This window comes from Phaseolus vulgaris, chromosome 9, assembly GCF_051622355.1.
Source record: "Phaseolus vulgaris cultivar YP4 chromosome 9, ASM5162235v1, whole genome shotgun sequence".
Lineage (NCBI taxonomy): Eukaryota > Viridiplantae > Streptophyta > Magnoliopsida > Fabales > Fabaceae > Phaseolus > Phaseolus vulgaris.
Window position 1 is genome coordinate 27,006,159 of NC_143506.1, and position 14,483 is coordinate 27,020,641.

Consider the following 14,483-nt stretch of genomic DNA (forward strand, 5'->3'; position numbering starts at 1 on the left):
CTTTCATTATTCGGAACACCTATTTATCACAAAAATGCCGTTTTGCATATTAATTCCAACAAATACATTTATCTCATACATGTAGCTTTTATTTAATGATCATGATTTCTAACACCGCGTTAAAATTTGTGAACACTCAACATAAAATCAATAATGAGTGTATCTTAACTAGTGAGTTTACTGGTTGACGGAAGAAAGTATGAAATATTATCATGCTTTGAACAAACTGACAAAATACATGTCTAAATTATTTCCATTGTGATTGTATGGATTAGGTGTTTTAATCCCTGAATTTTCTTAAAATCTTTCTCGAGACCCTATTTTCTATAATTTTCATTAGCGGATTTTAGTGTAAAACAACAAAACTTCTTCTTCCTGCACCCCTATAAGTTGTTGCCGTACCCCCTATGAATTTCGTAATTCCAAAAATACTTCGTGTATTTTCATATTTATCTACTTTTTAGATTAATAATCTGAAAGTTTTTCTGAGATTAACTGTTGAATTATGTAATTCATAATTAATTTTTAAAAAAATATATTTTGAATTACATAATTTAAAAGATAATTCTAGATTTAAAAAATACTTATGAATTATGTAATATGATTTTTTAAAAATAATAAATTATGTAATACAAAATGTGTTTTTCTAAAAATAAATAAATTCAGAGTATGTAATCTGAGTAGGAAAAAAATTAGTGCAACAGAAGAAGAGTGAAATATATCTGAAAAATTAACTTTTTCTATCACACAACTACAAACACATTATAAAATACTCACAAACTCTTTATACAATAAAAAAAAAAAAGTAAACCCTAAACCCTAAAAAGAGTAGATTGAAAAATTTAGGTGAGATTTTAAGATTTAATTATTTTTTATCTAAAGGAAAGAATGTAGTTGCATAATTATTAATGGGTGCTGCAAAAACCTATGGGTGTTGGAAGAAACCGCCAACAACAAAAGTTTTTTTTTTTTACATGGATATGACTTACTACGTGTTAAGATTTCGTTTCAGACTAAACTAATCCGGCTCAATCAAGAGATTAGTTAAAATTGTCAAGTTTCTGTCAAAAGTCAAGCTGGAGTTATATTTAAACAATTTAACCTTAAATTTCCCACATTATGTATTTGATAGCACAACACCCAAAACACTTACTATACTATCTAATAAAATTTTCACTTTTATATTTTATACTCTATTTTTTGCTAAATAATAATATTTGAATATGCGATAAAGGTACTGAAAGCTAAACTATTTCGGCAAAGCAAGAAGATTGAAATACCTTATCATTCCTATATCAGAACTTAACGTATTTGGAGTTAAACTTGACCTTAAATAATAGCAGTTGCATTGGTAATTGTTGAAAGCATTATATCTCCAAAGACTCAAATAACTTCTTAATCCAAAGCATTACACACAACATCTTGCTTGTGTTAGAAATAATTTAATTTGTCTTTTGTTCAAATAAATGCACACCATTAACACAACAACACAAAAAGTTTGAATGATTATTGATATAAGAGTTGGGTAGAAATCAATAAATAATTGGCCACTGTTAAATATACCATTAGAGATATACAAATGATGTACAAATAAATCAATGAACTCAACTTAACTCAACTCAACTTAACTCAACTATACAGAACGAAGCAACATATACAGAAACTCACTGCATCATGATTCTGAATTCTTCAAAGCTGAGCAAGCCATCCCCATTCAAATCAAACTGTTTGATCATTGCTTTGCAGTCATCAAGGGTTTTGGACTCACCCATCTTCTTAAGCATCCTCTTCAAGCTCTTTGGGGTTATAAAACCACACCCTTCACTGTCATACATCTCAAAAGCCACCTTCAAGTCCTTCAACTTCTGCTCCTCTCCCCCACTTTCCATGAGAGCAACAAAATCCTCCAAACTCAGCAACCCATCTCCATCAGAATCCAAAGCTGCAATTGCCATCTCAGCCTCTTTCATCAGAAGCTCCCCACCCATCATCCCCAACCCCTGCTTCAGCTCCGAAGGTGAAACCTTTCCATCCCCATCTTCATCAAAGTATCTCAGAACATCCTCAAAACCAACGTGCTGCCCCATCTCACACTACACTCCTTGGACCAAAAACTGCTACAAAGTACACTAAAAATGGAAACTAAATGGTAAGTATAAAACATGAGACATGTCTTATATAAATGTTTTGATGTCGGTTTAAGAGCTTGTAGAAGATAACTTCTAAGAAACCTAGGAAGTTGCCCAGAGTGTTCCAATTTTCAAAACACAATAATTGTTTAAGAACAACATGGAGGCCACGATAAGAGTACGTGGCAGGACATTATAGGTGGACCAACTACAATTAATTAATGTCATAATAAATAAAACACTTGAAAAATTGGAATTGAAATTTGATACACACTATTAACGCGGAAGCCGCAATAAACGGTAAACCGCTTCCGCATTGATGGGAGCAACGTGTCTATTTTCCGTACTAAAACAATAATTTCATTCTCATAGATCCGTTATAATATATATTTCACCTTATTAAACTTTCTTACTTTATTATGCCCCCATTATTTTTAAAACATCTCCTCTTACAATACTTTTATTTTAATAATAACTTTTTTAAGAAAAATTGCTTTTTTTTAAATTTAGTTTTATGAATCAAAATTTTCAAAAAAAATTATTAAATATAAATTAATTTTAGAGACAAAATAATTAGTTTCTACAATAACTAAATTAGAAATCATTTAAAATACTAAAAAAAATTTGATTTCTGAATTAATTTTTATTATTGATAAATATTTTTTAAATTTGGTAAAAAAAACCTTGATAGCTAATTAAAGATTAATTTAAAAATTATTTATAAAAAATAAAAACTAATTTACAAACTAATTTTTTTTTAGTTTCTAAAATAATTTTTAATTTAGTTACTATATTAACTAATTATTTTTTTGTTTTAAAATGATTTTTTTAGAGTTTATTTAAACTCATGAATTTTAAATCTATCCTTAACTCAATAATTTTTTTTATATAAAACTTAAATTTTTAATTATCTTCTAATAAAAGTACTTATCTATAGGTTATGAGATAACTTTTGTTGTCATATGTTAATGATATCTGACATGTTTGTACAGTGGGCAGGCACACGGGATCACCGCACCTCGTTTATTATTTTGACCGTTGAATGAATAAAACAAAACGCGATTTAGAAATTGAAGTAAAAAACAAGGAATCAACGATCACCTCCTTTTATTCTATTCTTTGTCTCTCATTATCAAACAATGACTTAGGAACAATTCCTATACCAACTCTTTTTTTTTACAAATTAAAATTAATTTATACATTTGCAAAAAAACTTATAAATTTTTACTTTTAACTTATACTGAATTTAATTTTTAACTTATAAGTTCTTATTTCTTTTATAAAGTTTATATAAAAGTGTAACACAACCTAAATTTAGAGTGATTTATAAATTGATATGTTTCTTTTGTTGAAAAGATGGAGAAATGGTAGCATATAGAATAGCCATATTTGGTCCTCCATTGCCATCACTTGCCACTCACTACCTAACCACTATCAAATGTTTTGAGTTCACCAATGTTGCACTTTTAACCTTGTTATTAATTTTGTAGACATGGAACCATTAAAAAGTCTATTTCATCAATTTTAATGGATTTTCTTTTTCTACCTATCTTATTTACACCTAATATTGATTTGAAATGAGATTTCTCATTTCACTTTCCAATCTCATAGTTAATTAATGCCATGAAAGTGGCTCTTTCCATTTTAATTATTATATTTAAAATTTGTTTCACACATATTAAGAATAAAAATAAATATAATAACTTCGTTAAAATAATCTTACTTTCAATGAATTCATTAGTTGGACTGAGATAAAAAAAACCTTAATTTTTCTGAGAACAAATTAGAAAGAAAAGAATAACTTTTTATCAATAATAATGAATCTAAAAGTATAACGGTTAAATGATTAGATTTTTAAAATGAATGAATTGATGAAATGATTATCGAAATTTTTAATATAAAATTTAGAATAAAAATAAAAACTAACAACCCTAACTAATAATTTTTTTATCTCAGTATATATTTTTTTTAACAAAATTCATGTTAGGGAAGACGTTGTGATAAATAACATAAATCTAAAAAATACAAACACAAAAATATGGAAGACTAGACTAAATTCATGCGGAAAAAAATATAAATAAAAAAATTCTAAAGAGTAGGTTAATCAACTATATTGAGAGTTTAAATAAAATAAATAAATAAATAAATACAAGAAGGCAAACAAAAGAACATTATCTAATGTTTGTTTTAATTCTACTTTTGCTATTGATATAAATAACCGGTTAAAACATATTTTTAACCGATTAAAATTCTGATATCTGTTTCTTTATCATTGTTTGATTACTTACCTTAATTGATTATCTGTGATTGTTTGATAAAGGTTCATTTTTATTCAATCTTTACGAAAATCTTTGATAAACAATTTACCCCCCCTCTTGTTTAAGCCATCAATTCTAACACACCTGCCTTCTTCTCACCGATGCAGTTGGTCGCACACGGTCCGAATTAGAAGTTCCTCCACCTATAGTCTTCACCATCTTACTATCCATAAAAATAACATCCAATCAAATATAAAATGGAATAGATATAGTATAAAAGAACAAATAAAAAATATCATATTGCTAAGTGCCCTAATATTATAACACAAATTTTAAGGAATAGAAGGAACATCAATGATCATAAAAAACCATTGCAAAAAAACCTTCTGGATCCCTTCATCTGCAGTAAATACGAATATTAATATCCGGAATTAATTAATACAAAAAACCTTTCAGACAAAGACATCCGCAACATAAAATCACACTTCTAGATAACACACATCCAAAACAAAAATCACTTATGCCTAAACCTATCCGAAACACACAGGGAATGTTAAAATTGTCTGTGTCGTATCTTCTTCGGTCGCTTCTCTGTCATTGTCGAACTCCCTCACACACGATGCCTCAGTGACCACTGCGTGTTTGAAGTGAGTTCCGCTGCCTACTGCCTCAGAGAAGAAATGCGAACAAAAAAATGCACGAAGGGGGTTAGGTGTTGTGATTGGGTGACCATTTCAGTTAACCTAATTTCCATTTTATTAAGGGCCTTTTAGTCATTTCGCATGCACAATTGGGTGCTAGTTTGAATTGATTGGGTGCGGGGAGAATCAACCATTTGAAGATACCCCCCTTTGCAGCCAACACTAATGTGCGTGGCAGTTTCTTCTTGCACATCTACATTTTTATTCCTGCACCCCCATAATGTTGTGCAAAGACAAAATTGTCCCTATATAAAAATTGTACATTTATTTTTTTGCATTTTGGATTACGAAATTTGGTAAATTTTTGGATTGGCGCTTCCGGTAAAATTTCGGTTTGGCGCGTCTAGTAACCTCCTGGATTGATGCTTCCAATAGTACATGAAGTGTTAATCCAAAATTAAAAAAAATGCGGAACACCCATAATTAAAAAAACCATTCCGAATCCATCAATCCATAATTCAAAATATGCATTATGGATTCAAAAATCCATAATTGAAAAAAATCATTCCGGATCCACCAATCTGTAATAGAAATTAGGCTTTCAGATTCAGCAATCCGGAAATCAACAATTTATGCAAAGTTTTCTTCCAGAACTCCCTCATCCGGGAAGCAACATGATTCACTTATGGATTGATGAATCCGTAACACACTCCCAGATCCCGATTTCAAATAAAAGGTGAAGGTCAGTTTCAAGATTTATAAAATTGCGGGGGTGCAGGAAGAAACTGCCAATGTGTGCATGCAGCTAAGGCCTACCCCAACGACCCAATTTGAAGACACACCCCTTTGGTCTCTAACACCGCTAATGTCGCACGCAACTAAGGCCTAACGAGACCCCAACAACCTAATTGGAACCAAGGATTCACTTTGACGACAAAGTGATTTATCAAGAGGATGGTAATGTTACACCACGATCCATCAAGCCCACTCTTAAACTTTGTAAAGGCCCAAGTTGGCCCATTTAATTCCTATTTTAGGTCTGAAATCATTATGAATGAGAGGAGAGAAGAATTTGGTTACCCTAGTTTTATTATTCTTAATATACTCTAGTTTCCTTAGTCTTAGTATAATTGTAGCTCTAACCTAGATATCTTAGTAGCTTTTAGTATAACGGTACCAAAGGTCTATCAGATCCACTATCCACCTAGTAAAAAAACAACTTCAACAAGGGTGTCAAGTTCAATAGTAGCTCTCTCAACTTTCACCACCCATACATTACGAACGCAATTTTTTTCTTCTTTGTAACACCAACCACTTCCTTGTGAGGGGCATCATTAGTTTCTTTGGTTTGGACAGTCACATGTTTATATTGTACAAGAACAAGTTTGGACAAAATAGTAGGCAATTCGATACCTTGCTACTCAGATCGGTACACACGAGATTATAATTAGACATAGGGATTGAATGAACGTGACGAATATGAAATATGATGGTCTGTTGTTAACCCCTGGTACGATCCATGAGGACATACATTTTGATCATCAACAAGCCCTATTAACCATGACAAGAGAAGAGGTGAACGATCAAAACATAGGTAGTTTGATTATGAACGACAAACTAATTCATTACACATGGGTGCATATGTTATGTCCTCGGGGGAACAACTTCTTCTAACTGGTTCATGAAGATGTTTTCATATTATGGTGTTGAAAAGTAATGTAATGATTAACTTGCCTTATTATATAATGCAACACATGATAAAATGTCGTGACAATGATATGCCTATTTCGTATGGCTGTTTAATCACACACCTCATGTTGTTGTGGCATGAACTTGATGGGAGAGTCATCAATCACGTTAGGGTGGAATAACTTCTTTAAGAAAAAAATCATGAAGAAAATGAATATCTTTGAGGTCAATGGTGTGTGACAACTTGGAAGGCCAGGCGACGAATATGAACAATAAACACAAAGACATTCCATTACCACAAGAACATGTTGCAGGCGATCATCCTCAACCCGAAATCTCCCATGATTTGGCGATGTTAACACAAATTGGGGGTGAATTAAAAATATACAGGAAAATATGTCAAGCATGAGGTTGGATATCAACACTATCAACACACGTTTGGGTTGAATCGAAGATACACTTCATCAACTTGAAGGCAGTGAAGAACTTGATTGTATTTTTTGTGTGTTATTATTATATTTTTATGTTAAACTTATTTTGATTGTAACATAAATTTAATGTGTTATTGGACATTATTGTGTTTGTAATTTTTTTAAAATTTCCATGACACAACATCAGGTATCTCCATTTGGAATTCTAATGTAATGACTTTATCTATTGCGTATTCTAGTCACTGACTATTTCATGTTCATTCAATGTTTATTAATGATAAGCGAAGGTTGTTATTTTATTTTATTTGTATTATTGGATACAAATTGAAATAAAAAAAATGATACATCAAAAATAAAATACAATTTTTTTATGTTGTTAGTTAATATTTCTTAATATATATGGAAATATGCAAATCTTATCGTATCACTATGTTTAAATTGTACATTATTTTTAAAATATATAAATTATTCAAATTATTAATAATATTAATTATTTTATTATTATTATAATTATATATACAATATATAAAATTAAATATTAGATAAAATTATTCAACAATTTCAAAATATTTAATTATACTATTAATGACAATATATAATTACAAAAAGTGAAAATAATAAAATAAAATTTTAATTTCAACAAAAGATATATAGTTATATAAAATAATAAATATTATTTTCATAAATCTTAATATATTTAACAAATTTATTTGAATTTAACACAAGATTATTTTCTTTTATATATATTTTTAATTTTTTTATTAAAAATACAAGTAATTATGGATATTTATATATTAGAAAAAATTAATTAACTCAAATCTAAAAAAATAAATATCATAATTCATTATTCAAATATTTTTAATAACAAGAATAAATTTGTAAACTTACATTTTACACTTTTAAAATAACTTTTAAATTTCCTCCCAAATATCATATCACTCCAAATTTGTTCTTTCCATGTTTTTTTTTATATAACATTCGTTTATGGTTGTTTCTTTCAAACTAAGGAAAGCAATATTTTTTTATGAAACTCTAAAGGTTTTTTCCTGTTGACATTTCATTTCTCCAATAATAAAAAGTTTTTTTTGTCTTTGCACTTTCATAAAGTTAAAATTCTTGAGCACCTCTCATCAATATCCTAATAAAGATACATTGTTACATGACATTTAAAAGTTCAAATTAAAAGAAAAATATGATCTATAATTGACTATCTAACATGGTGGTCCATAAGTCCACTGTTTATACATAAAGAATTAGATTTTATATAATTAAATTTATAAATTACTTTGTAATTTTATATATTAATGATAGAATATTTATCTAAAATGCCTTTCTTAGAAGGCTAAAATGAAAACAATTCAAATTGAAAAAAATATAATCATGGTTTGATTATCTAACATGGTGGTCCATATTAATCCTAAACCTTATACTATCCACTTTTTCTAAATAAGAACTTTTTTTATATCATTAAATTTATAAAATAATTTTCAATTTTATATAATGATGAATATAGCTGAAATGAAAGTCAACCTTTTGCCTTCATATACATTAGAATAGTCCAATAAATGAATTATGTATTTTCAAAAAGGCAATCTCACCAAGACGTACATACACGTTTTTAAAATATCTAATGGGTATAGTATAGGAATATGCAATTGAAAAATCAACTTTGAATAAAATTAATATTAATTTATGTTGAAATAATATGATATTTTTTGTTAATAATTAAAATTTATTTCAAATTAAGAGCAAATTTTTTTACCATAAACTTAATTTTTCTAATACAAAAGTTTTCAACTCCAAAATTTATACCATTCCGCAATGTGAATATATATATTTGAAACTATAATGGGTCTGTTTTTATATTTAAAAAATAGTAATCACTTAAAAATAATTTATTTTAATTGTTTCTTGTATAAAAAGTATCTGTCTTTTTAAATATATATTTTTCTGCTTTTTATGAGATGCAACTACTATTTTTCGTTTTTGTTTTTTAATATTGTCACGAACGTAATAAAAATCATGACAAATAATTATTACATTAAAAAGCTTTGTTTTGGAAAGAAAGTTCAAACAAACATACTAAAATGATTATAGATTATCAAACATAACTTCGAAGACTTCCAGAATGTGCTAAAATTTAACATCTACATTGTAATTTATGGCATGAATTATATGGTAATACAAGATGTGTTGAAACTTATCTTGCCATACTGTTAAAATAATTCATACGATTCTTCATTATCGCCTGTGATTGACATTTACTTGTCACGATTCACGTCATGTCATGAAGGTTAATTTTATTTTTTTTGCAACCTTATTAACCAATGGAAAACCTAGAACAATAATTCTCCTTAGCAAATTTCTGGTACAACTTTCACGTCTCACGCGCTTTACTCGTTTAAACCACGCCACATTGCCTCTAATCTGCATTTTCAATGCCAAGTATTGACTTGATCTTAAAACACATCATCATAGTACAGCACTTGTATATATCAAACTAATGTCAAATTTTACTCAAGTTTCATGCAATCGATTCAAAATAAGCTTCTTGGCAAGCAAAGGAAATTTAAAAAAGGCCTCTACGAGTTAATTTATCATGCTCCAGGTGCCTCAACCATTTCTTGTTCAACTGTGCTTGGGGTTACTGGGTAGTAATGGTAATGCAGTTCACCAACATCATCACCAGACAATTTCTTCCATCCATTTGGTCCCACATAGTACACTAAAAATCAAATAAATCTCCAAGTTAGTAAAATACAGATTTTGTGCCTTCACATTTATAAATATAAATTATGCATCTAAAATTATCGTATTCATATTTCACCCGACTAAGTTCGAGACCATGGATTATTTCGATTGTTCACTTAAGTGGATATAATAATGCACATTATGTTTTGGGTGATCATGATTCATGAGCAGTTGGTCTCTAGCAAAATGGGCTAGTGTGGAGAGGTTATATTCAATTTAGTTACAACGCATTTGTTAGTGTAAATACTATTTTCTTGCCGGTGAGGAAGAGGATGGCAAAAAAAATGTCATAATCAGATCTAGAAGCCAGTATATAATGGGGGAAGAAAGAAAGATACCGCTAGCAACTCCACCACTGGCCCCATCACGAAATGTTGCATGATAAATTGCTCGTCGAGCAAGTTCAGCTGCCTCCTCAACCGACAAGTCATATCGGTACCTAGTATAACAAGGAAATTGTCAAAAAAAATTGACAGGAGATTTATAAGAGATAGTTAATACAAATTTTAACGAACCCGCTGTCCAATACACCATAAGCATATGGGGAACCAGATCCAACAGAGAATCTGGTGCCTTTAAGTCTTCCTCCTTCACTATCAACATAATATAGACCAGGTCCCTAAAAGAGAGATTCACTGTTGTAAGTAACTATTCGACTAACTGAGCATAATGTTGTTCAGTAATTTGACAAGTGAATTACCGTCTCATCCCATCCAGCAATCATGGTACCAACTGATAACCCCATTCCACGATAAGAGTATAGAATATTGGCAAGTAGCTTCGAGGCTCCTGTTACTGAAATTCTCCTTTTATTCGCCAACTCATGCAAACGACACTACGAAAAAATATGGAAAAGATTAGAAAATACATTTGCAACTTCATAAACATGAAGGGGTAAAAGATCATATCTTGGAAAACAAAAACCAAAAGATAACCACACAACTTTAAGTTTATATGAACCAGTCATTCAGATATTCTGTTAGGCTAAGTTCTGTTAGTGGAGGAGCTCCAGCTTATTAATGACCCAAGCCAAGTGTCCACAATCTGGAAGGCTTGTATCAGAAGGAATACAAAATCACAGAATGGGGAAAGGCTTAAAGATCTTGCTGACTTGGCAAGTTAGATAAGCAGAAATGGGTTATATGTATATACATGTAGGAGGAGGTCATCAGTTAAGCGGAAGAAGGGAGGGCAGTTTTTAACAAGCCTCTTGGGCTGTAAGGTTGGGCAGAGCATGCCTCTGCGCATTCCCTAGGTACTTATCAGAGTTTAGGAGGCATTATCCTCCGCCTTCAGTATTTCTCTAGTTGAAATTCAGTAATATCATTGACTTTCCTGGAGTGATGTCGATCTCCATCAGTCTTTACCATCATGGATTTATAATTCAAGGACCTAAAGATGGATGAATTATGCATACAAGAAGTTTGTAACTATGTCATTAACTATGAATCAAACTGTGTGCCCAAAATCAAAAAGGAAAAAATGTATATAGAGATTACAACCACAAGGAATCTAATGGAAATTTATAAAAAAGGGAGTACAAGCTAATGCTTTGATGTCAACAAGAATACTAGCCTGCTAAAGTTTTGGCAAGAACTGCCTTGATATATGATCAGTTATGCAGTTTAGCCAATCTGAATTCATTACCAGTTCAACCAAAGAGGAGTGAAACTTAATATATCCAAAATCAACCGATCCAAAAAATCAATGTCAATTATGTAACATTCCAAGGACCAGCATATCCAGTTTTAGATGTTATTAATAAGAAAAAGTAATGAAAGCTTTCACACTGATGTACATATATATTAATAATTAATAATAATAAAATACAGTAGCCTGATCAGCAAAACATATTCAAACATGCTGACCAAGCACATCATAAATTAAAGTTGATATAGGTTGAAGGAAAACAAAATTATTGACAAGGTAAATAAAAATTAGATGTGAAAGCTATATCACATCGCTCGGACAACTAGAAATGTTTTGCTTAGGCAATTGCACCCAATAAATTATTCTATCTACATCTCATACATGGTAAAAAAAAGAACAAGAGAAAATTAGAATTAAGAGTTTAGGATATCTCTAAATTACATAACCATCCTTCTAAATAATTTCAACTTAAATAAAAGAGTTGTCTGAATTTAACTAGCAGAATTTTCTTCCCAACCATTTTTATTGTTTCCAACCAATACATAATTATTTTTCTTATCCTTCTCTTCCCAACAACAGAGCAGACTACCCTCCCATCGTTCAATATCCATTCCATTCCACCCACTTTCTTTTGCTCCATACTTGCATGCCAAACCAAACACAGGCTAAATGCTGCCTATGCACAATTAATATTAAATGAATATAAATATAATTCAAAAAGAAGGTACATGTTACCCACTTCACTATAACAGCAACAACAATATCAATAACAAAACTGTAAGGAGACCAGAATAGAAACTCAGTAGGAGACTGGTCTAAAAATAAAAGTAAAGAACAAACAGAAGCAAACATGCGAGACAGACGGTTCAAGGTTGCATATATTACCTTGATCCCGAGATTCCTGTGCCAAAACTGACAATCAGCAGCACCTCCAGCCATAGTCCCCAGCATGTACGGATTGATTTCAATAATCTTCTTCACAGACTGCGATGCTGGAGACAACCAACACTCAAAATTCAAGAATTTACGCAACCGAAAATAGAGAAAGCCGATCATTTAATTCAAAGCAAGTAACAGAAAATCCATCTTAGCCAAAGGAACAACGAACTGTGAAAATGCAATTAGATTTAACAAACACTCACATATGTATCCTCCCATGCTAGCTCGAGAATCGGCAGCTACCATGACACCCTCCTTAAAAATAAAAGCAAGAGTCGTGGTACCCTTCGCGGGCTTCACCATCTGAATAGCCTCTTTCAAGAACCCATCGAACTATCACCACCATACACACACAATACGCAAACACATCAGTTAAAACCATCACCCTTCAACCCTTCTCAATTACAATTTAAACCCTAGCCAGCTTTCAATTTTCATTCCCAGCAATTTCAGAAACAATTTTTCAGTCAGATTTTTTAACAGTTTCAAAATCTGAGTACTCACATCATTGGAATTCGGAAGGTCGAAGGATGGAGCGGCGGAGAGTGCTCCAACGACGTCGCTTTGAGGTGCAAGCAGTGAGGGAAACGATTCAAGACCAGTGGTATCGAGCTTCATGATGGAAGATTAGTGACCTAAACGAAAACAAACCTTAAAATCATGATAACATAAATAAATAGATGGACATATAAAATGGGGAGATATAAAAAACGAAACGCAAATTTTAAGAACATTTTTGGCACCTTCTCTAGTAGAAGAAGCAATTGCAGTGAGATCTCAATTGTTGAGTTTGAAGCAATGAGGGAAAAAGTAGAACGACGCTGTTTTCAGTGTTGTGTTGTCTTGAGGAAAAAGGCAGGACTTATTTGGGCCCGATCGGCCCAGATGTACCTGCTCCTTTTCTAATGGCCCATTCTTTGTGAAGTTCTTTTCTTACTTTTTACCCCCCCCCCCCCCTCCATTTTTTCTTAGAAAATTACAGATTGAAGACTAATATTGTAAAATAGGCTAACACTACATCTAATCACTAACTATTATATGATAAATTTATTGATTTTTAAAATAAATATACAAGACATAAAAGTAATAGTGTTTCTTATTAATTAATAATATAAAAAGATTATATTGTACAAATTATTTTGCTTCCTCTGAATTACTATAATCGTTGACACATGTTTATAGTAAAAAACCTCAACAACAGTTATTAAAAATTCAACAGGCACAAAACCATAGTTTGGAAAAAGGGTTTACCTTGTCAAGAGAAATCCTTTTGAGGCAAGAGGAGATAGTGTGTGAAAGAAAGAATGGATTTTAGGTCAAGAGTAAAAATGTTTTTTTTTTTAATTATTTCATTATATGCTCAAATAGTGATTATTTATTTCGATCTTTTTTTTCTTTCGTTTTATTAGAATGTTTAGTTATTCAACTGAATGTGTAAAATATTGAATACAAGTTTAAAAAATGACTTATAATAAAATGACGTCAAATTCAATTGCAACAAATATATAGCTCGAAAGTACAATGCAATACTATTTGGTCACAATCCTTTATTTTTTCCCTCCTAAACAAGCCTGTTCTCCTGTCGAATACCATGTTTGAAACGAGTAAAGAAGGAAAATAGTCAGAAAAAATAAATAAAACAAGAAACAATAAAAAAAGACACCCCACCACTATTTCAATGCGTCAATTTGGATGGAAAGAGAAAATTTTGATTGTGTAGTTAAAATATCAATTTACTCTTATTTTATATTTTTTATTAGCAATGTTTATATAATTTAATATATAATTATTTTATTCCCTTTTACTTTCTGTACAACCAACCTGTTTAGTTCAACTAAAAAGATTTAAATGTCATCAATGATTCAATGCTTGCCCCAACAGACCTGGTTTTTCGTAGAACCATGATACTCAACTTCAAAACGAAACAAGACCTTTTTCTTTTAAAATATGGTTCAGATCCTTTTGACCCAGTTTCCACTTTCTATTTTGAACTTT

At 30.6% G+C, this 14,483-nt stretch overlaps 2 protein-coding genes across 2 annotated transcripts; both read right to left on the reverse strand.

Moving 5' to 3' along the window:
• Positions 1 to 1,526: 1,526 nt before the first annotated feature.
• On the reverse strand, positions 1,527 to 2,250 carry LOC137822698 (uncharacterized). The gene has a single exon (XM_068627643.2). It carries the CDS (start codon positions 2,085 to 2,087, stop codon positions 1,665 to 1,667), a length of 423 nt encoding a protein of 140 aa, XP_068483744.1. The 5' UTR covers positions 2,088 to 2,250; the 3' UTR covers positions 1,527 to 1,664.
• Positions 2,251 to 9,564: 7,314 nt separating this feature from the next.
• Positions 9,565 to 13,362, reverse strand: LOC137822905 (proteasome subunit beta type-5). The gene is made up of 8 exons (XM_068627929.1): positions 13,232 to 13,362; positions 12,993 to 13,123; positions 12,692 to 12,821; positions 12,435 to 12,541; positions 10,600 to 10,734; positions 10,415 to 10,518; positions 10,238 to 10,338; positions 9,565 to 9,873 (listed from the first exon to the last, which is right to left on the reverse strand). Exons 2-8 carry the CDS (start codon positions 13,104 to 13,106, stop codon positions 9,746 to 9,748), a joined length of 819 nt encoding a protein of 272 aa, XP_068484030.1. The 5' UTR covers positions 13,107 to 13,123; positions 13,232 to 13,362; the 3' UTR covers positions 9,565 to 9,745.
• Positions 13,363 to 14,483: the final 1,121 nt, after the last annotated feature.

Bases quoted from the DNA above. Each gene is read 5' to 3' on its own strand.
- LOC137822698 (XM_068627643.2), bottom strand. From the start codon at position 2,087: ATGGGGCAGCACGTTGGTTTTGAGGATGTTCTGAGATACTTTGATGAA.
- LOC137822905 (XM_068627929.1), bottom strand. From the start codon at position 13,106: ATGAAGCTCGATACCACTGGTCTTGAATCGTTTCCCTCACTGCTTGCA. The intron at 12,822-12,992 runs GTGAGTACTCAG...TGGTGGTGATAG, and splicing joins ACCTTCCGAATTCCAATGAT to TTCGATGGGTTCTTGAAAGA. The intron at 10,519-10,599 runs GTAATTCACTTG...TCTCTCTTTTAG, and splicing joins TTGCTGGATGGGATGAGACG to GGACCTGGTCTATATTATGT.